Source organism: Callorhinus ursinus, unplaced genomic scaffold (assembly GCF_003265705.2).
Source record: "Callorhinus ursinus isolate GAN/ISIS: 27379988/994484 unplaced genomic scaffold, GSC_fseal_2.0 scaffold17, whole genome shotgun sequence".
NCBI classification, from domain to species: domain Eukaryota; kingdom Metazoa; phylum Chordata; class Mammalia; order Carnivora; family Otariidae; genus Callorhinus; species Callorhinus ursinus.
The window spans coordinates 38,439,887-38,462,175 of record NW_027397079.1 but is presented as its reverse complement, the minus strand read 5'-3'; the positions used below and the strand labels follow the sequence as shown (position 1 = coordinate 38,462,175).

At 39.5% G+C, this 22,289-nt stretch overlaps 1 protein-coding gene across 4 annotated transcripts; it reads right to left on the bottom strand.

Moving 5' to 3' along the window:
* Nucleotides 1–4,052: 4,052 nt before the first annotated feature.
* Nucleotides 4,053–22,019, bottom strand: GOLGA7 (golgin A7). 4 transcript variants are annotated; one of them, XR_012381185.1, is made up of 6 exons: nt 21,518–21,828; nt 16,190–16,342; nt 9,388–9,489; nt 8,093–8,160; nt 6,139–6,202; nt 4,053–5,462 (listed from the first exon to the last, which is right to left on the bottom strand). XR_012381185.1 is itself a non-coding variant. In XM_025886172.2 (6 exons), exons 2-5 carry the CDS (start codon nt 21,626–21,628, stop codon nt 8,108–8,110), a joined length of 414 nt encoding a protein of 137 aa, XP_025741957.1. In that variant the 5' UTR covers nt 21,629–21,649; nt 21,872–22,019; the 3' UTR covers nt 4,053–5,462; nt 8,093–8,107. The 4 variants fall into 4 exon arrangements, 2 of the variants coding, with proteins under 2 accessions (XP_025741957.1, XP_025741958.1); XR_012381184.1 differs by having other exon boundaries at nt 8,093–8,155; nt 21,518–21,824; XM_025886172.2 differs by lacking the exon at nt 6,139–6,202 and adding an exon at nt 21,872–22,019 and having other exon boundaries at nt 8,093–8,155; nt 21,518–21,649.
* Nucleotides 22,020–22,289: the final 270 nt, after the last annotated feature.

Below are 22,289 nucleotides of genomic sequence, written 5' to 3'. Positions count from 1 at the left end.
TTTTTGTCTCCAATACTATTTTTGTCCCTTTACATTGATTTGTTGGGTTGGTATAGTTCTTCCCCTATCCTGGATGAAAACTGAGGAAGGTCCGTGATTATTCTTGTCACTCTTCGGTTGAAAAAAAAAAAAGTCCCATGATCTTTATAAGTCACAAAACACAGTGCCCATTCAGTAATTAAAATGTCTAGTTTGTTCTCATCAAAACCCCCTCTGGAGAAGAGTGCCACCTTGGGGGCTTAGCAATGGCCTCTATTGGCCATTTGGGCACTGGGCAGTGGCAGTAGCCAGATCCGTCATAATGAGCGGAAGCCAATGCTGCTGAGTCACGTGTAGCCTCCATCCTTGCTGCCATGACCATTTTACATGGTCCCCGTGAGCAAGCACCAGGGGGGCTGGGGAGAGGCTGACTGACATCAGAGAGCTTTCCACGTCCACAGTGAGACCCTCTCTGCAGTGGGTGCTATCTTGTGGGCATTCACATGGCATATGGATTTCTTCACACTCTGAGACTGTTCCTGGAGGTTCTTCCACAGAGCGTTCCTCTACTCTTCACCAGCCTTCCACTTTTGTCCTCCCAGGTCCCTAAGCAGATGGCCAGCTAGCCACTCCCATGAATCAGCGTACCATGCTCAGATTTCCTGTTCAGTCTTTTCTCCCATTGGCTGAATCCTACTGGAAGCCACAGGCCGAGGGAACGTGGTGGAGGCCGTCCGCAGAGATCAGTTTTCTAGAACCTAAAGTTGCACATGGAGGAAAAAGGCTCTGGAGGGGCAAGAGAACAGCCAACCGGACAAGCTTGAGTCTGCATCCCGGTCCCTATTCTGTTCCACTATTCTGCGAGCTAATCCTCGTACCAATGCCCCGTGTTAAGCATTACAACTTAATCTATCTTGCTAGTTGTAGGGCAGGTCTCTTCACTTTTTCTAGAATCAGCATGTCAAGTTGCATAAAAAAACCTTATTAGGACTTAGGCAAATAATTTTTTAAGTTCTTAATAAGCCTGTCTGTAGAATGAATTGATTAGACCAAATTTTACCCTAAATGCTTCCTCCAGTCCCAGAGGGATTTTTACTTTCTGCCTTTAACTGTTACATAGAATTAATATGCAGTTGCAGTATTATCCTGACACTGCACATTACCTTGATAAATAGAAAGATTGTGGTCACTTCAAAACCTACACAGTACTTGGAAATAGAAATCAATGTACACAAGGAACTTTCTTTCCCCCTCAAGAGTTTTCTCAGAGTCTCGATCAAGGATCTGATTATTTTTAATCTGTAGCTCTTGCCGTCAGGGGTTGGTAAAGTTTCTGTCAATATGGTTTCTGCTGGGAATTCTGGTTACTTAAAAAGGTGATCTTCCCCATCCTGATGTAGTCCCTCCATATCATTAGACATTAAGTGAAGATCTTTTTCTGCAATATTAAAAATGCCCACAACTTGCTGTTAGGCCTTTCCTTTCCTAATTGTTTAACTAAAGCATCACTCATTTTAAAGTAGACAGTCACATCTATAATAATGTTGCTTTTTCAAGCACATAATCCTTCAAACATCTAAGAAATTAGGAATTGGACTAAATAAAACATTTGTGCATTGTATGAGATACACAAAGATATGCAAATGGGCCCAGCAATCCTTTAATTGGGAAGAAAAGGTCACATTACATCTGTTTCTGAGTCCTTGTATATCACAGAATCTGAGCTTCTACGGTTATGTTGTTTGGCATTTGGTTGTTCCCAGAAGACTAATTGCCAAAACATTTTGAATACAAATTATTATGTTCATTTCCTGGCAATAAATTGGCCTGTGAAAATACGAGGTAAGAAAATATATATAAGAACAAAAACATTAAGATCAAGAACGACAGATTTGGCAGCCAATGAACTGATTTTTAGCCCCCCCACCTTTTTTTAAAGATTTATTTTATTTTAGAGAGCGAGCGAGCATGAGTGGGAGGGGCAGAGGAAGGAGAGTCTCAGACTCCCCGCTGTCTGCAGAGCCTGACATGAGGCTCGATTTCATGACCCCTGAGATCACAACCTAAGCCGAAACCAAGAGTCAGATGCTTAACTGCCTGAGCCACCCAGGCAGCCCGCCACTTTTTTTTTTTTAATCTTTGTAGCTGAAACAAAAGAAATAAATTCGTCAAAGGCAAGGTCATTTATGGTTCTGATGGTTAAAGATTTCACATAAAAAAAGTGACAGCACAAAGGTAAGTTCTTACAAGGTCAGTAAACACTTATATTGCTCAGATGCTCTTTTTAAAAAATCAGAAAATTCTGCTGGCATAAACTCATTTTGACAATGACCCTTAACCAAAATCTTTGGTTGTGCCTGATTCATAAAATTACTGCTTTTTGCAAAGTGGAGGTTTAATTTTTTTTTTTTAAAGTAGGCATTCAATTCCTACAGGGCTTGTAGGCAGAATTTCACAGAACCTCACATCTGCACCATTTGAAATATGTAAGAACTTAGGATGTAAGACAAGAAGAGCTATAGCCTTTATTACAGTCATATAATTCTATGTTTATTCATTTTGAAGCGAACCATCCTAGAACTTAGGTGGCACAGAACCTACATTTTGGCATTCACAATTCACTGTACATATTTGCTATCTTGTACACATTTCCAAATTTTGAGTACTGTGGAGTACTGTTGGAAAACCACTCACTACAGCTTCGGTGGGAGGAAGAATAAAATCCTTCACACCTTACACACTTGCAGATTAAAGTGGGTCACTGTGTAATGCTTATATTTATTGGTTTATCCTCCAACCAAGCACAGAGGAGGATGGGGATCACTTATGGACAATGTCAGTGATCTACAGAATAAAAAAAAAGGACAAAGGATGAGTTGGAGGCTTACTCATTATTTACAGATCTACATACTTCCAGATTTTTTTTAAATGTAATTCCTTTCCTTTCCCTGGGAATTCCTATGTACAGGAAAAAGGTCACCGGAATCCTCAAGAGTAGTTATCTCTGTGCAAAAGTCTATTCTAATGGAGTTTAAGCCACAGATATCTTTCTAGTCTTAGAACTTTACATGGGGGAGTATACAAGTCACATCTTACGAAGTTAAACACCTTACTAATCAAGATGTAGTGAAGTAACTCTGCTAATGCCCCGTCAGCCTGTATCTTACTCACTTAGCAAATATGAGTGTTAAGTAGATGTGTCCCCTGCAAGGATGATGCTTGGGAGTTAGGGATAGATGCAAGGGTAACTAGAAACAACCTCTGCCCTCATGGAATTAGAAGGATTAGGGTGGGTTAGGAGACACATGGCAAGGGGAAGGCGAGTTCAGTGTATAAATCATGTATAGCACTAGTACTCTGACCTCCCGAAAAACAAAGCATGTTACTCTTGAGAAACCATGTCTTTATGCTAGGAGCCAGGCAGGGTCTTATGACCTTCTTTATGCATACCATTTACTGTTAGTGTAAATTGGGTAGGAAAGAGAAGCTGAAATTTTCTTTTTTAAAGATTTTTTTATTTTTTATTTGACAGAGAGAGAGCACAAGCAGGGGGAGTAGCAGAGGGAGAGGGAGAAGCAGGCTCCCCGCTGAGGGGCTTGATCCCAGGACCCCGGGATCATGACCTGAGCCAAAGGCAGAGGCTTAACCGTCTGAGCCACCCAGGCGCCCCTGAAAATTTTATAAAGAAAAATAATCTCACAAAAGTCAGAATATGGACTATATTTTATAAGTGGTTATTCTCTACTAAAATGCACTTCATCTTAAAAAAGAGTCATCACATGATCCAAGATAGTAACAATAACTGGTATTTTATTCCTAATGAAACATCCTAATCTTTCATTTCTTTAATTGAATACAGTTTTGACTCTCAGGGATGATTTCTTGGTTTTTATCTATTTAGCTAACATATCTGCCTCTTATGAGATAAAGCATGTAAAAAACTAGAAAGTGTGGTGAGTGTAAGATGTTTGTTGGAAACTATTAAGCTGCACCGATTCTAGTAGTATTGTTTATCTGCGGAATTTAATGCCATATCACTTTACCAAATCACACCAAATATGATACAGAGACGATTTGTTTAAGAAAAGTTTTACTAATGTGTTCTTATTTCAGCAAAGTTATTGCAACAGGTTTAAAAGGCAGACAGACACACTATTACAGGCTCTAAAGTAACAAAGGAATTTTATACAATTAAAATATTACACAGACCAATGAGATTTACTGAATAACAGATCCGTAAAAGAAACTAAATCTGAAAGATTAAATCCAGTATTAGCACCTACAGTATCTCTGAAAGTAAAACTTTTAACTGTTTCATTCTTTCCTAATATATTTCTGAACTTTCTCCCAAAAACAGTGCTCTCAAACCCCAAAGATGAAGGAAGGGCATAAGAAACCCGGATACTAAACATACAGCCAAAAGAACTAGAAACACTGACTCAGACTTGAAAGTTTTAGTTGGAAATCACTGAACTTACTGTACTTGAACCAATCATAAGACTTCTGTGCACTGAATACTGTATATGAGGAAAGTCTATGAATCATAAGATTTGCTAGTAGGGACAGTTAAAAATTAGCAATATACAGTATTATTCCTATCAAATTTTTTTCTCATAAGTTATATTTATAACAAAACTATAATTAAAATATTTATTATACTTGCTTATTACACATTCAGGGACACAGCAGGGACATTTATGTGTTTGATGGTTTAGCATCCACTTTATTGTGCTTACTTATTTTTGTAAGGAACACGCAACACATACTACATCTTCCCAACATTCAAGGTAATGCAATAACAAAATTCTCCAAAGAAAAATAACTGGAAATTGCATTAAATACTGCTTTAATTAGGAATAATTGCTATCATAAAACAAATAACATTATACATTATTTTTCCAATGAGTTTCAGTTTGAGAAACTGAACAGAAACAGATCTTTAAGATTTTAGTCATGGCAAAACTGGTAGTTCTTCGAAATCTGGGAGATGCATTAGCAAAACCACAGACACAGCCTACCTTTCACCAAAATCCTGGAGAAAAGCATTTTATGACTTTGCGGGAGATAAGACTGAACACGGGCTGAGATATGACTTGGAAGTTGAGAGCCACCTGGGAAGCTGGCCCAAGGAATGAAGGGAACTGGTGCCACTGGTCCTGGTGGCAGATAAGAAAGAAACTTTGTGTTGGGTTAACCAACGGCCTATTTTATTAATGGCTTTGAATAAAAAAAGTGAAATGCGTCATTGTGTTTTCTCAGAAACTAATCAAAAGATTACAGAGTCCTACACAATTTGGAGACACAAAGTGGATGCTGAGCGACTAGAGGTCACTCCAGGTGTGGAATTTTAGAAAGTTAGTCCTTGGAGTAAATGGCACCGTGGCTCTGGCAGCAGATACAAAGGAATGATGCTCTGGAGAGGAGGTAGGGGACACTCTGCGATCGGCCAGTGGATAGATGAGGGTCCCAGCTGGAGGTGGGATCTGCAGTTAGATGCAAAAAGAAGTTTTAGAAAGGGATGCTAAGATAACCTCTACAACATCTCTTCTACACCAGCTCATAGGAGCTCCTCAGAAGTGGGCTAGTTCTAATAGAATACTTGGATCTGTACTGACAAGTGAGGACATAGCTCAACAGTCTAGAAATGCAAGCCCTGGATATTTCAGTCTTTGAACAATCCCGTCACAAGAGGTAGGTAGCACAGCACAGACTGAAGTGGCGAATCTGGGGCCAGGCCACCTCGACTGCTACCTACTAGTCTTTAGCCTTGGGCAAGTAACTTGGGTTCTCTGCGCCTGACTCTCCTCATCTGAGAAAACTGGGATAACAGTACGTACCTTGTTGGGCCATTGTGATGATCAGTACTAAGCATTTAGAACAGTGCAGGCACATAATGAGCACCCACAAAAGTTAGCTATGTTCCTCAGCGCTCATTTATTGTGACCGGGTAATGACATGTTCCAATTTTTAAATAAAAAAGACAATCCAAAGAGAAAACACCATCAGTCTTTAATAGAGCTATTTTAAACATTTTTAATAAAGGCCATGTCCATAATTTGTGTATTTTTTGGTTAAATCATTAACTCTCATGTAATACTTCAACCTGCAGAAACCTTAGAGACTTAAGAAAAACCACAGAACTGACTTAATTATTCTTACAGTTTTTCCCCCTCCTCCAAGACTTCCGCCCACACTAGATCCTGGGCCTGAGGAACACACAGCTCTAAATTGAACAGAAATATTTGCATTCATGAAACTATCCAGAAGTTCTTAATGTAAATCTTTCCCATTTCAAAATTTCACAGTTGCCTGACTATTGATAGATTAGTCTCTGGTGTGTAATTGCTCAAAACCCGACACCACCTCAGAAAAACATTACAGTTAGCAATAATAGCTGCAAAATGAGTCATGACAAATGGGTTGTGCCAAGTCAATGCAGCTGCAATTGATAAAACAAACTTATTCCAATGGCACATAAGAAAAACCACACATTAAGGTTCCTGGTTGCTCCACTGAGAAGTGTCAGTTTGGAAATTGTACATGACAAAGTCTATGAGCAAGTAACACTAAGTGTTCCCAAACAAGACCTTTTTAAAGAAAAGAAAACACATGGCAGAGGATATCATTATTTAGATTTTTGGCTTTCAAAGTCAAAGAATTCAGGTAACACTTTCACCAGTGCTACAAGACAGCAGCTTTGGAATGTTGGTTGGTTTATAGGATTTGATAAATTGTACAGGGGCAGACAAAATGTATCTTTTTAAGAAAGTCTTGAAAAAGAAAAGGGGAGGATAAACACTTAGAATAATCTGAATCTGATGAACTCTTCCCTCTCCCCATGTTTCTGCTGCTGCAAGTACTTAATAGGAAGTATGGTGTAAAAAACAGGGGTTTTATGGTCCATCGAACTTGGGTTCATATCCCAAAATGTGTTAAACTGTATGACTTTGAGAACACCATTTCATCTGTTTGTACCTCGGTTTGCTCATCTCTAAAATGGAGGACATACTCCGCACACTTTTTGTAAGAATGAGACATATCATTTGTAGAACACCTGGCACAGAGCAGGTGCCCTCGAAATGGCAGTTATTATTACTGTTGCCCCGGGAAGGAGGAGGAGGTCTGCTTTGGCAGAATCTGTGTCTGTGCTGCCTGTCAGTGACAAACACCTGCAAACAGTCACTTAGGAAAGTACAGCAGCAGAACACTCTCGGTAGAAAGCATAAATGACTCGAATTGGCAGAAACAGTGCAGTACGATTTTCTGTTACTTAGAAGCCTGTGCTAATGGGCTATGGTTTCCACATGATTCTGCATCTACACTCCTATCAGTATTAACTAATTTGTTTCTCACTTCTTCAAGGTCATTATATGGATACAGAAGAACATAAATGTTCTAAACAAAATAATTAAATTTATGGTTTTAACCACGAGGGTAAGTTTTCTTCTACAAGTGGCTTCTTCTGAAGCCACTTAAATAAATGAAATATTCAGAATCTCCCCCTCCACTCTGAAATGTTTTTTTCGTTATTAAAGCCATTCATCATACAGGCAGGGCAATCGCTGAAATGATTTTTATATGCAAAATCCAAAATGATTTTTATATGTAAAATGTCTAGGATTGCTCTGAAATATTAAAACAAGACCTCCTCCCCTGAAAAAACATCTGCCAAAACAAAGTAACAACAAAACAGTCTGAAAACAATACAGAGGGGAAAAATCAGGATTAAATTCTAGATCACTGAATAGAACTTTGGGTTAAATACACATTTTATTTTTTTAAGATTTTATTTATTTATTTGACAGAGACACAGCGAGAGAGGGAACACAAGCAGGGCTCCGGAGTGGGAGTGGGAGAGTTCGGAGAAGCAGGCTTCCTGCTGAGCAGGGAGCCCGATGCGGGGCTCGATCCCCAGGACCCTGGGATCATGACCTGAGCCGCAGGCAGACGCTTAACGACTGAGCCACCCAGGCGCCCTAAAGACACATTTTAAATCTCAAGCCAATACAGAGAATATGCCATTATCAAACGATTTATTTACCATGCAGGGAAGAAAATTCACGCGTGCTACAAATGATAAAAACTACATATAAATTATGTAATTTTTTCTTACCTTTAATTCTATGGTTTATCTTCCACTGCTCATGCCTCTGTCTTCATAAATGGTGATTTCAATCTAAACAGCATAGCTGTTAAGAAAACACACTGGAGAATGGAACATATAAAAGAGGACTGTGGCAAGATGATGTGTACGATCTGCACAAACTTTGCTTTCAATTTCCTTTGCTCATTTTTTTATTAAGAATTTCTCCCACTTAAACATGAAGCTCTCTCCACCTTGCAAAAAACTTTAAGAAATGTAATTGCCTGTAGTAATCTCCATGTAATTCCCCTCCCCCCCCCAACATTATTTATTTTTTGGAAAAAAAAAATTCTGAAAAAAGATGCTATATTGTAGAACCAGGGGGTTGTTAGCTGAGAATCGAAGAAGGTAATGAATTCAAGAGTTCAAAATGCCCTGTAATTATTTGTAAACTTTTTCTTGGGAGAGGGTTCATGACCTCTAAAAGTTTAAGAACCACTGCTGCAGAGTATAATAAAACTGCTGAAATTATTATCAGCCAGAAGGCCTGGGATTATCTGACCTAGATTTTTAAAAAAAATTTATTTTACTCATTACTTCAGTTATCAAGCTAAATTAGTTTTTTTGCAATTCTATTTACCAAATTCATTTAGTGAGTTTCAAAGCTTACTGCCTCTAAAAATATGCACAGTATGTCAAAGGTAATGAAATTATACATCTGGCAGCTGTAACTGATTTCAGCCAGTCGGATGAACCCATGGAACTGCAATTCATTTGGATGACAAGTCTCACCACACATTATGAGTTTATGCATTTCAAAGAGGCTTTAGGTTCAGAGTTTCTGCAGCTGAAGTGCATTACTCATGCCACCCCCATTATTACTACAAGATGCCCTCAGAACCACCAAGAAAGACAGTAACCAGAATACTAAACAATCTGGAGACCTGCACAACGCAAAGGAAAGAGATGTGCTTTAAGAAAAATGTTGGGGACAGGAGCTTGTGGTGGGTATGCAATTCACACAGAAGATTCCCAGGGCAGGGATGCCTGGGTGGCTCAGGTCATGATCCCAGGTCCTGGGATCGAGCCCAGTATCGGGCTCCCTGCTCGGCGGGAGGCCTGCTTCTCCCTCTCCCACTCCCCCCGCTTGTGGTTCCTGCTTTAGCTGTCTCTCTCTGTCAAATAAATAAATAAAATAAAATAAAAAAAAAAGAAAGAAGATTCCCAGGGCAAATACAAGAGAAGGGAGTTAAATTCTCTCTAGTTGTACCATCAAATTTTTTTTTATAGATATTTAGACCTTATGATCTGGACAAAAAAGATACAACTCGAAGTCCTCTCTCAATGGGATCTGTCAGGAGGAGGCCTTGGGGAGCATATATCTTCTCATTCTGCTCTTGAATGTATTTGGACACTTTCTTCAGAACCTGACAGAAAGAAACACCATAACTTTTAACAAATGTCATCAGATTTCCCATTAAGTATCAGCTGGATCTCAAAATACTCAGGCAGTGGAATTAGCTTTTAAAACAAGAAATGGATATCCATATGAAGGGGTAGAGCTGTGAGTATTTGGCACACACCATCGCTTGTGTACGACATACAGCACAGCCTGATGGACTCTGCAAGTCACTTAAGTACCAATGCATACAAAAGCATGAGCACCAGCCCCTCCTTCTTACCTGCTGTCAGCTCAATCCTGGATACAGAGAAATAAGTAGGTGATTCTGTACACAAAAGTTGGCTGTACTTTTCTCTTTCCCACTCATCAAAATTAATGTGACACCAAGGTAGCTCTTGGCTGTTCCCTTTAACACTTAAGAACTGCTGCTTCTCTCCTTTGAATGTCTTCGTCAACTTTAAGTAATGATACAAAGTTGGCCCATTAACAAGAAATAGCCCAGTTAGTTTAAAACTGAGTTTATTTTCTTTGTAAGGCATTTGACAGCTGCTATGGAGTTTCTGATGACAAGTGTCTTACATCATTTCCACCACTGCATATAATGCTACTCTGTAGTTTGCTCTTGTGTCCTTGATGGGAACTTTGGTTTATAAGTTTAGCACTAAGGCTGTAAAAGTCAAAGCAAATGCAGACAAAAGCCAGATAGGATACAAAGGAACTTCTGGAAATTGCCAAATCGCTAGCTTTAATAAGGTCAATTTTGAGACAGATAAGCTAGAAGAAAATAAATCTTAATAGTTATACACAAAATCAAAGAGTTACATGTTTTATTTCAGATTCAAAGTCATTATAACCCTTTTTTGGCTCTAATCTTCAAAAAGGCTTTGATCCAGTTCTTTAATTACTATATATTTTCTTAAATTCATACTACCAGCATATGCTACAGTCTTGGATAAATGTGATCACAACATAAAGGGGAAAAAAGAACTGTATGAGAATAAAGTTAGAGATTAAGAAACAAATTAAGTGTGGGTCTATAATGTACCAGGGCAAACTAACAAAATTAGGATGCTACAATTTAGGTGCTGTAGTATAAGCTGATTTAGAATTTAAAACACTAGGTAGTCTGCGTAACGAATTTTCTTTTTTTTTTTTTTTCCACTCTTAAGGTGAATTGCATTATTTGTATCTTTTGAATTTTCTTACTGAAGGAAAATACAATTTAAATAAGTTTATTCAAGTTGCATCTTTGGGAATACTATATTTTGGGAATACTAAAATTCAAGTTGCATACTTTGGGAATATTGTAAGTTCTAAAAGAGCATGATGTTATTAAAAGAGCAACCTGCAGGGTTCTTTAGGTAGTGAATTAAGAATACCACTTTTAAAGAAAACATTTTTTTTCATCTAATTACCTGAAGTAATATAGGTATCATTCTCCTATTTTCAATTCTCAAAGAACTCGAGAGATTCTTGGTCTTTATGAGCAAAAAAGAAATCTTAGGTACTATCTTTCTATCAGTTTGTCAATCATGCTAAAATAACAAATAGAAGGAAGTAGCCCATAAAAGTGCCCAACTCAGGACCTTCAATCTTCTCTCCAATTTCTTTCTCAGCTCACCTGCCAGAACTGGAAATTGGAGAGTCGGTCTACCCTCACTCCAGTCCATTTCCACTAGGGGGGACAGTCAGAAAAGTGCTTGCACGACTGGTTTCAAAGAAAGGACTCCTTCAGAACAGCTTTCCTTCCTCTCTCCTTGGGTACAGGTTACCAGCAAAGAAATAGCATGCCTTTATTTGATTTAAGCATAACTTTGTTGTGCAAGGTTTTTATTTAAACTTTAATAACATTCATGTGCACTTAGGTATCAGTTCAGAAAGAAAACAAGGTTTTCTTTTTGCATAAGCTCCAAATCCTCTTATACCACTCTGGTGAAGGCAGGACTGTCTTAAATAAGACGCTCGTAAACTCTTAGTCTCTTTAGCAACAAGAAAGCATTAACATGAGTAAACTCATAATGCATCCCAGGCAGGACAAAGCAGCATTCTTACTCCCAAGAAACTTTATGTTGACATTTTAGTCATTGTTTATTATTTTTGGTAAATCAATGTCAAAACAAACTATAATACTGAACAAAATTATCTGTTATCCTCAAACCCTCAACCTGTATATTTACAAAGCTAAACACAATCAAACCTCAGTAAAGACTATTATTCTCTTTGAGAATATTAAACTGGAGAGACCCTTAAGAAAAAATACAGACGTTCAAGAAAAAATATCCTAAGTGAGGCTAAGCGAGAACAGCAGGATCTTAGTATTTTCAGAAAATATCTAAGTTGCTTCTAATTTGTTCCTTTTGCAGATTAAAGCACATAAGCAGAAGGGATGTTATGTACAAGACAGCTACTGAGAGGAGAAGCTTCTACAAGCCCATTTGTTCCCTAATTATAATGGGCAGCAACAATAGAGAAATAACACTGAAGTCTTTATCTTCATTTTAAATCAATAAATAGCACATTATAGGGGGGAAAAAGCATGATTGTTCTAGTGAGTTTTAAAAGGCTTATTTACAATTTCAAAAAATTTAACCCACATGACAAAGTGTAAGCACTATTATATTTGACTTACTGTTTGTAGACTGAAAATTTTAGTGTTTAAAGTATAAGTACATGTCTTAATTATGACCATTCCAGTTATTCACTCGGCACGATCTAGTTATTCATGTCCAGTTTCTAAAATAAAATCACCTACTTAAAAAAATGTGGCCACACCTTAAATTTTGGTTTCTTGACTAATTTTATTTAGTCTTTTTTTTTTTTTTAAAGATTTTATTTATTTATTTATTTGAGAGAATGCAGAGCAAGAGAGTGCACATGAGTGGGGTGGGAGTGAGAGGGAGTAGCAGGCTTCCCACTGAGCAGGGAGCCCGATGTGGGCTTGATCCCAGGACCCCAAGATCATGACCTGAGCCAAAGGCAGATGCTTAACCAACTGCGCCACCCAGGCATCCCTAATTTTATTTCGTCTTTACTTGCTTTATAATACTCCAAAAAAAGAAAGAAACCTTGATAAGACTTACAAAGTAGCACCTTCTACACTGCCTATGAATCCAAGTTAAAACATATATTAGGATCAATTTCCACTCTATTTCTGATACAGAGAACTGCCTTTCAAGATTAATAATCAAAGGGATGATGACTGATTGATTCATTGATTTTTTTGTAGGCTCCACACCCAAGGTGGAGTTTGAACTTACAACCCTGATATCACGAGTTGCATGCTCTACCAACTGAGCCAGTCAGACGCCCCAATAGTCAAAGGGATTTTAATTAAAAGCTGTTAAATGTTTTAAGCAGCTAAATAAGTTAGCAGCTGCTAAAAAAGATGACCTATACCTGAAAAAAACTGTTCACAAATATCTAATTAAAACGTGTGTGTATATATATATATATATGTAAACACATCAGTGTGTGTATATACATATAAAAATATGTATATACACTAACTTAATTTTTAAATTTGTGTTAAGAGAACACTATTTATTAGGCATCTACCATATGTGAGGAAATACATTAATTTTAATGTATTTTATAGTTGAGAGAACTCAGACTTAAGATTAATTTGTCCATGATCCCATAACTAATGTAATTGACTTGGCTGGCAACCAATTACCAATTTCTTTTTACAACTGACATTAGAAGGAGGTATCAATTTCAGCAAATGCACATGGATAAATAAAAGCTAATTAAAATCTTATCAACAAATGTAAAAGCTATAGTGAAATGACAACTCAATTTTCTAATACTCCACTAAGCATGAACAAAATTCTCTAGAGGATATAAGTCTACCTTAAATTGGCAGTATCCTATACTTCTTTAAATGACCATCCCCAATGGCCTAGTTTCTATCCATATGAATTCAGCCTTATCCCCTCCTACATTCAGTTTCTCATGAAATCTTGGTTCCATTATCACCATATTCCTTGAATTTGTTCATCTCCTTCCATCTCTACTGCTCCATTCCCTGTCCAAGCTATCATCATCTCTTCCTGATTTCTATGGAGCATCCCACCTGGTTTCCCTACTTCCACTTTTGTATCTTTTTTCCCCCCTAGAATAAAGAGATTGCTTTAAAATGAAAATCTGATCATATCACTCTTCCGCTTAAAATCTCTGAGTAGCTTCTCCGCTGCACTGAAAATAAATTCTGAACATCTTTCCATGGACTACACACTCCTACATGATACAACTCCTCCTTACCTCTCCAAACTCACCTCTGGCCCCTCTCTCCACTCCTCTCCTTCCACACCCAACTTCTTACAGTTCCCGGGACATATCACGCTCTCTGGGCCTTTGCATACACTTATCTCTCTACCTGAATGAATGGTCCCAGGATTTGCATTCTTCATGTAGCTGCTTATAGGTTACCACTGCAGAGGCCTTTTCTGACCACACAATCTAAATTAGGTCTCTCCTATTATTTTCTATCACAGAAAAGTTTATTTTCTTCAAGACACTTATCATCATTTATAATTTAGTTGGTTTTGTTTCCTTTGCCTCAGTTGCTACCACTAAATTATAAACACAGGGTCAGCAATCATGTTTGCCTTATTCTGTTATATCCCCTTCACACTGTTCGGCACATGGTAGGCTTTCAATAAATATTTACCAAACGAATGACTCCTCTGTCCCTTCACTCAGCAAAGGTACTATTAAAGAGAAGCTACTAAGACAAAACACAGACTGAAAGCTGATACTGATCCTTTAAAACTTCCGATTTTGAATGTTAAACAGGAACGAAAGTTAGCTGCTTCTCTGCATGATATGGAAAAAAATATAAACTACTGATTTAGTTATTTAAAGACACCCTTTTAGTAACACTAAGACAATTTATGTCAGGATGCTAATGAAGCATATGGCAGCATTTTCAGCCAATAACTCACAAAAATAACTTCAGCAGCAACTGTATCTGCTTTCCACTACACAGAGTCCAAGATAACCACAGGGACACTTCTATTAGGTGGGGTATAATCTGTAATATAGATATTCTCATAGCATTTCAGTTGCTAAACATTACCGCGATTAACTTAAATTCATTCAACACACATTCAATGAGTGCCTAATATACACAGGTCACGGTGCTGGGCACGAAGAGGGACACAAAATGGTTAAGGCACTGTCCTTGATCTCAAGAAAAACACACACCTGAAGGGCAAATAATGCAAACTGCTACATTCCAAAGTCAAGAGAGGTAAGTGCCAGGAAAAGAGACAAAAATAAAATGTTGTGGGACTACAAAGTCGAGAAAGAATTCTGATTAGAAGAGTAAGGAAAAGTGAGATGACAGTAGGACCTAAAGAACTGGTGAGATTTGAACATGGGAAGAATGGCACTGTAGGTGGAGGAAAACCTCGGAGGGTGTGCTTCGGGCCCGGCGAGGGAAGGAGTTTGGCTGAAAGACTGAGTGAAGAAGGGATGGGAGACAAAGTTGGAAAGGTAAGTTGGAGGTCACTTGGAGAAAGGGCTTGAACTTTACTCACTGGCAGTAAATGGGAAGCCAGGGAAAGTCTTTGGCTTCGTAAGAGTGCTAGAGGAAGTAATACAGTGTTGTTGTTATTTTTTTTTTTTAAAGATTTTATGTATTTTAGAGAGAGAGAGAGAGAGTGCATGTGAGTGGGGAGAGGGGCAGATCAGGAAAGAGAGAGAATCTCAAGCAGACTGTGCTGAGTGCAGAGCCCGAAACAGGGCTCAATCCCAGGACCCTGAGATCATGACCTGAGCTCAAATCAAGAGTTGGAGGCTCAACTAACTGAGCCACCCAGGCACCCCAGTAACACAGTATTTTATGAAGGCAGCAGCAGATGGTTTGGAAAAATAAAAGAATGGAAGAGATGAAACTCGTCAGACTATTTCAATAGTCTAAGAGACAGGTAATAAGGGCACATATTAGAACAGTGGCAGAGGAAATCATGAAAAGAGAAACTGGAAGATATTTCAGTCTTTGACAACTGATAAATTTTCCCCTTCTTCATCCTCCACGCCTTAAGATGGTACTGAAAAAAGCAGGGCGCTATTAAAAAAATGGGGAGGTGTGAGGGATGCCTAGGTGGCTCAGTCGCTAAGCGTCTGCCTTCGGCTCAGGTCATGATCCCAGGGTCCTGGGATCGAGCCCCGCATCGGGCTCCCTGCTCGGCGGGGAGCCTGCTTCTCCCTCTCCCACTCCCCCTGCTTGTGTTCCCTCTCTCGCTGTGTCTCTCTCTGTCAAATAAATAAATAAAATCTTAAAAAAATAAATAAAACAAAAAAATGGGGAGGTGTGAGGTTTGCCTTTTGGAAATCTAAGTTGAGAAGCTGGCAACTCCAGGTCTAGCAGGCAGCTGGAAAGAGAAGTGGCAGGATAAGATTGAAGATAGAGACCTGGGGGAAAAAAGTAAGAGGATTCTCAGAGAAAGCTAGACAGAATGAGAATATAGATTTTCCAGTCTTCTTAAGTGTAAGCCAATTTGAACGTTGGTATGTCACCTTCATGTGGACAGATCAATTTTGACCAGTTTCTGAAAGACTCAGGACTCTTTACTATGTGCTCTAGATACAGGAGCAACAAACTTTGAATTATTATTATACATGCCCCTTTAAGTTTTATGGCAACTGTCACCATGTAAACATGTCAACAACTCACCTTTTTTTATGATTTTGAGATTTTGTGAAAACAAAGGTAGCCTTACCTTCTCATAATGAGTTTCCATGCATAAGAAGATGGTGTATGCTGTTAAACAAGCCAAACAGCCTTCAAGATAGGATTGGCCCCCAAGCTTCTCTGCTTCTGCATAAAGGTTATTTAGAGTTCGAACTGTTTCTTCAAACTGCTGTCTATCAATCTGTATGGAAAAAAGAATTTAAAAATAAGTTTTGGAAAAAAAGATCAACCACTCACTGATGCTTGCTACCACTAAATTATTGTTTTATCAACATTCTTATCCACTAGTTGGCAAACATCTTAGGTGATGAAATCAGGACCTATGTTACTGGAACTGCATAGTCTTTGTTTAATCTTATCCCTCTTATGGACACTGGGTATCTTCAAGACTCAATATGGTATCTCTTTATTTTCTATACTGAGTATCAAGTAACTTAATAAAATTTTACACAATCCTGGGTACCCGGGTGGCTCAGTTGGTTGAGTGTCTGACTCCTGGTTTCGGCTCAGGTCATGATCTCATGGGTCATGGGATGGAGCCCCATGTTGGGCTCTGTGCTCAGCAGGGAGTCTGCTGGAGATTTTCTCTCTCCCTCTGCCCTTCCTCCTCTCCCCCACCCCCCAGCTCGTGCTCTCTCTCTCTCTCAAATAAATAAATCTTTAAAAAAAATTATACAATCCTTCCATCTTTCCATTCACTTATATTCACATTTACTGAGCACCTACCATCAGACAGATGTTAGGACAGGCCTTAGAGAAAGATGAATAACTGTTTCAGTCCTCCAGGAGTTGGCAGTCATGAAAGCAGAATAGGTATATAAACATATAAATGTAATAAATTGACAAAGTACTACAGTGGAGGCATATTTAAAGTATGGTGGGGGCACAAAAGGAAGGAGACGTTTTCTTTATCTGGAAAGAGCAGGTAATCTTACTATTTTTTTGAAGTTTTTATCTAAATTCCAGTTAACTAACATACAGTGTAATATTAGTTTCAGGTGTACAAAAGAGTAATTCAACACTTTCATACAACACCCGACACTCATCACAAGTGCACTCCTTAATCCCCATCACCTATTTCACCCCCCCACCCCTCCACCTCCCCTCTGGTAACCATCAGCTTGTTCTCTACAGTTAAGAGTCTGTCTCTCGGTTTGCCTCTCTCACTCTTAAGAGCAAGTAATCCTAAATTGAGTCCCTAAACACTGGAATCTACTGAAAGCTCACACGAAATAAGACAAAATCTCAAACTATCACACAACTCTTCACACCAAGTCATTCCTATTACCTTTCTATTCAGTGACACCATTATCTCACATTTACACTAATACTACCACTGTCATCCATTTTTACTCTAATCTCCTGCTTTCACTTTTTTCCCCTAACTTGGTAGATTTTAAAACTCAATTCTCTACCCTAGGACTTTCACCCCATTAGTAGAGTATTTCATGCAACACTTTCATTCTTGGCAAAAAAGGACAATTTATCTGTCCTTACTCTAGGCCTCCTCTCACATATCTGCCTTATTCCTGAAAGGAGTAACTCCTTACATATAAATTCTATCTTTTATGAAGGCTTTTTTTTTTTTTTCTTTTGAGAGAGACTCTTAAGCAGGCTCCATGCTCAGTGCGGAGCCTGACACAGGGCTCGATCTCACAACGCTGAAATCATGACCTGAGCCGAAATCAAGAGTCAGAGGTTTAACTGACTGAGCCACCCAGGCACCCCACTTTTGTGAAGTCTTTATATAGAAACAGAGTTGGAAAAAAAAGTCAAAGAACTTCGATATAGAGTTTGAGACAAAACAGTTCCAAGAACATAATTTTTTAAAATGTAAAACGATTTATGATCATCACCTTTAAGCTATTAAAACCCTTTAGGTTAGAGGCAGTTGCAATTATTTTTTGTCCTTTGTGTGGAAAAAATATTGAGGACCCAATGGGCAGATGGCATGAAAGACTTTAATGTGAACTTTAAAGTGGTGGCGGCTCTTCTGTTTTTCAAAAGGAGCTACTTTTAATTTCCCAGAATATTCAGTTTCTGACAAGGGTTGGGTGGGTGGAGATGGTGCTAGGAGCCAGGGTAGCATTCCTGCACTGAGCCATCACTTGAAGAATGGTCATCTGGGGAATCTATGTCAGAGTTCTCATTCCCTGAAAATGGACTTTGTTCACTCCATGAACAAATATTTATAACAAATTGTTATCTTTACTAATTATGCCCGTTAACACCTTCAGTTTGTCGCATCAGCAAATCCACAAAAGTCTAAATAATTTCAAACACGCACATTTGATCTACCTAAAATGTTATGATCTGATAAGGAAAGTTCTTTGAATTATTTACATTTCTCTAGACATAGTGTGATTCAAAACCATGGGATCCAACCCAGAAACATTTCTTTCAGGTCAGAATTACTGGTCATACCAGAAACATGAATTCTTAAAAAAGTTATTCCAAGATTATAATGCTTTATAGGATGGAGGTAAATCATAGATCATTAAAAAAAAAAAATCCAAGGTGAAGGATTTTTTAAAAAAAGTTTAATAAAAACAAAATTTAAAAAGTCAGTAATTTCTTTGAAAGGTTATTAAAAAAGAAAAGGGGGTAAAAAGCATGCTAGCCAGCAGTGAAGGCAAAAGACATAACATACAAGGGCTCAACAGAACAAATGTGGGCATTTTCCTCTCACTCACTTCACTATGAAGAACATCTGTCAGTGTTCTTCCTTGGGTACTTGAAGACTGATACTGAAGCTATATCAAAATTGGGGGATTTGTGAAGTGGGAGCCAAATATAAATTTGGAGTAATGAACATTGAAAATCAGAAGGAAATAGGAATAGACTCATTTTCCCAGCATTTTTGTTTCCTGAACTAATGTGGTAGAAAGTATGGAGCTGAAGCTTAAAGTGATCATAAGTCAAAGGTAACAAGTCAAAGGTAATTTCTACCAGCCAGATGTAGACACATTTTTAAAGGTATGCTTCAATTATAGGGAACAAATGCTTCAATTATAGTTCACTCATTTCTCTCCTACCCAGACCAAGGGTGCCTAACATGACTATTTTTGCTAAAGTGAGAATAAAGCTTTCTTTAGGAACTGTCCTGGCAACAAAGTACTTAAACATCTAAGTATTACATTCTAAGAGGCAACAGAAAAAGTAAACTTGTTAATAGGCAGAATTTGTCCTCACTCCCAGATTAAAGGGTACAAATGTATGTGTGTTTAATGCTTTAAAGTAACACAAAACATTTGTATATGAGTTTCTTCCTCTATAAAATTGCCAAGTGTGATGTTCTCACAAAAGGAAAATCAGCCCCAGTGGCAGAGCAATCAGTACAATTTCTAGGGTAAGTAGTAGAGAAACAAAGACAGAAACCTTTCAATTTTCCATCAAACAAAGCAAGGAAAATTTAAACCTGTAATTGAAATTTGATTTCAACGCATTAAAAGAAAAATCAAAGCTCTCCCAAGCAGTTTAAAGTATAAACTAGTATTTTAACCCAAACATTTAAAAAAAAGAAAAAAAAAGAAAAACCTCAGACACAATTGAACAGCACCAAATAACACTCCATCTAGTACTCAGAGTCACAAGCAGTTCTAGGCTATAATCTGAAGTCAAAGAAATAAAAGGACTCCAGAATTTAGAAACATCAATTTCCTATAAGTATCAATGGAGTACTGTGACTACACTGTTTCTGTATTCAGAGTATAAAATAAAGGCTCTACCACACACGGAATGGAAGGCTAATGTCTGATTCTGCATACATATATTTGGCTCAGTTATGAGCTGGAAGTTTGACTTTAAAACCTTTAAACAAAGGAATCTTGTAACATCCAAATAAGTGTGGTAAAAAGAATAGTTTACACTGATTTGAAAGTACATAAATAGTATAAGTCAGAGTTTCCATAACAAGCTTACAAATAAAACATTTGCTTCATTTCATACAAGCCCTAACATGTAAAACATGTTAACTGTGATGTTAAATTATTTTAAAAATAACATTCAGTAGCTCTAGCCAACAGGCAACTTGCTCAATTTCTACTTCTTCAAACCTCGGTGGAAATGTCCACCCAGTGTCAAGCTGAGTTAACCCAACATGGAGACAATAAACTGCAGCATTTATATGGCATTTCACAGACAAGCTAATCTACAAACCATCTTTATAAAGCATACCTTATCTTTCATTTGCACTTAAAGAAACATACTTAGGTCATTAACCTGACCACAGCTATAAATTAAGTCAAAGGACACTACAATTGATATACATTGATTTTCCAAACTTGGCAATCAGGTAGAACCATCTACCTGTTACAAGCTGATTTTAAAGGACTGCTACACATTTCTCTAGTACAGACTCAACTACACCCACTTATCCCATGACCAGTATTTCTTACTCCCACACCCACAGCACACCTAGTCACCTCAGTCCCTCACCCTCCCCATCAAGATGAAAAGAGCACAAAACCTGCTCCATCTAACCAGAAACCGATTTCTAAAAAGGAAACAGAATATAAGGTAACATGGCTCAAGACCAAAAGATCTTTCTTTGGGTGGATAAACACTTGCGGGTATAAGAAAACACAAACATATGCTCACTTCATTGTACTTTTAAAATAAAATACAATGACTCCCACCCCCCAAGTCTGAAGAAAGAGGAAACAGCCCATTCTTCCATTTCTGTATGCCAGGTTGCCTAAGGGACCTATATCCTGACGCCAATTTTGATAGGCAAGCCAACAAAATACAGGTGGCTCCCAGTGATGGTAATTGGGAATGACAAGCGTAAAAGGCCTTGTTCTGAGATCTTTCCCTGTCCAGGCCGATCTAATGCTCTGCGTTTTTCAGGTTCAAAGAAGGCTTGTCTGTACTGCCTGGCACAGCAACTTAATATTAACCCTTTCTGCCGAGCAGTGCGACCAGCACAACGGCCACAAACGCCAGTCACGAGAATGATGATTACTCCTGCCTGGGGAGGTAGGAGGATCTAGCTTACAACACGCTGAGTTAGGTGGCTTGGAACCTCAGGAATTAGTTCCTCATCACTGCTGTTAATAACCCGGGGTGGGGGTGGAGGGACAGCCGGGAAGAAGACGGCTGGCTGGGTACAGATTCCCGGCACTGGGCACAACAGAGTTCCATAAGGTCATCACACCGGGGGCTTGGCCTTATTCGTCCTCCTCCAAGCACCATGTCTTGCTTAGTGGCCCTCTTCTAACCAAGGCTCCTTCTTTGCGTGCCCCTCCCCAGAGCCGCGAGACACTCTGCGGGTCTGGTGTCGGCCCATACTCCCTCCGGTCCCTGAAGAGCCCCCCTCCCTCGCCCCAGAGCAGGTGCGGGGAGCCAGTATGCGTACCCGGTTCTCCAGCTCCGCGGGGAACTTGGTCTGGAACTGGCACCGTGTGCCACTGCTGTAGTCTCGCTGAATGAATACCTTCCCAGACACCGGCGCCTGCTGCGGCCTCATGGCGAGGACAGGACGCGCGCGCTGCGGGTTCGGGGGGGGGGGACACCAACCACGGGTCAGAGCCCCGGCCTGGACCCAAGACTCCAGCCCGCTAGAACCCCAGCCCCACCCACGGGCCAAAGCGGCCCAAGGCCTCCCCCGCCCCACTCCCCTTCACCCATACTGTCACCGCGGGCTTTTAGCTACAGCCCCGGCCCAGGCCCCGCGCCCCCCACAGCCCGGTTCGGCCCGGGAAACACTAACCCGCCTCCTCTGCCCTCCAGCTGCAGTCGCACCGCCCACGCCGTCACTTACGTCCTGCCGCAAAAGGCCTCTTTCCCCGCCCCACAGCTCGGCCTCCTACCTCAAGGCCGGGCCTACCCTCTTCCCGGCCGTAAAGCGACTCTGGTGAGGCTGCGCGTTGCTGCGTGGAGGCGCGCCCAGAGGGCGGGGCCCGGCCCGATACCGCCTCTCGCCCCGCCCGGAGGAGTCAACACGGAAGGAAAAGGCTGGGCTAGGAGGGGGGCGGTGTGGGGGAGAACTGTGGAGGCTGGACTCTCCCGGTGTTTGCAGAGGTCTAAGACTCGGGATTTCCCCGTTGTGTCATATCCGTGTTGTGTCATTTCCTTAGTGATGGTCGAGGTAGTTTTTGATCACTGATGTAAGGCGTTATTTTCACTCT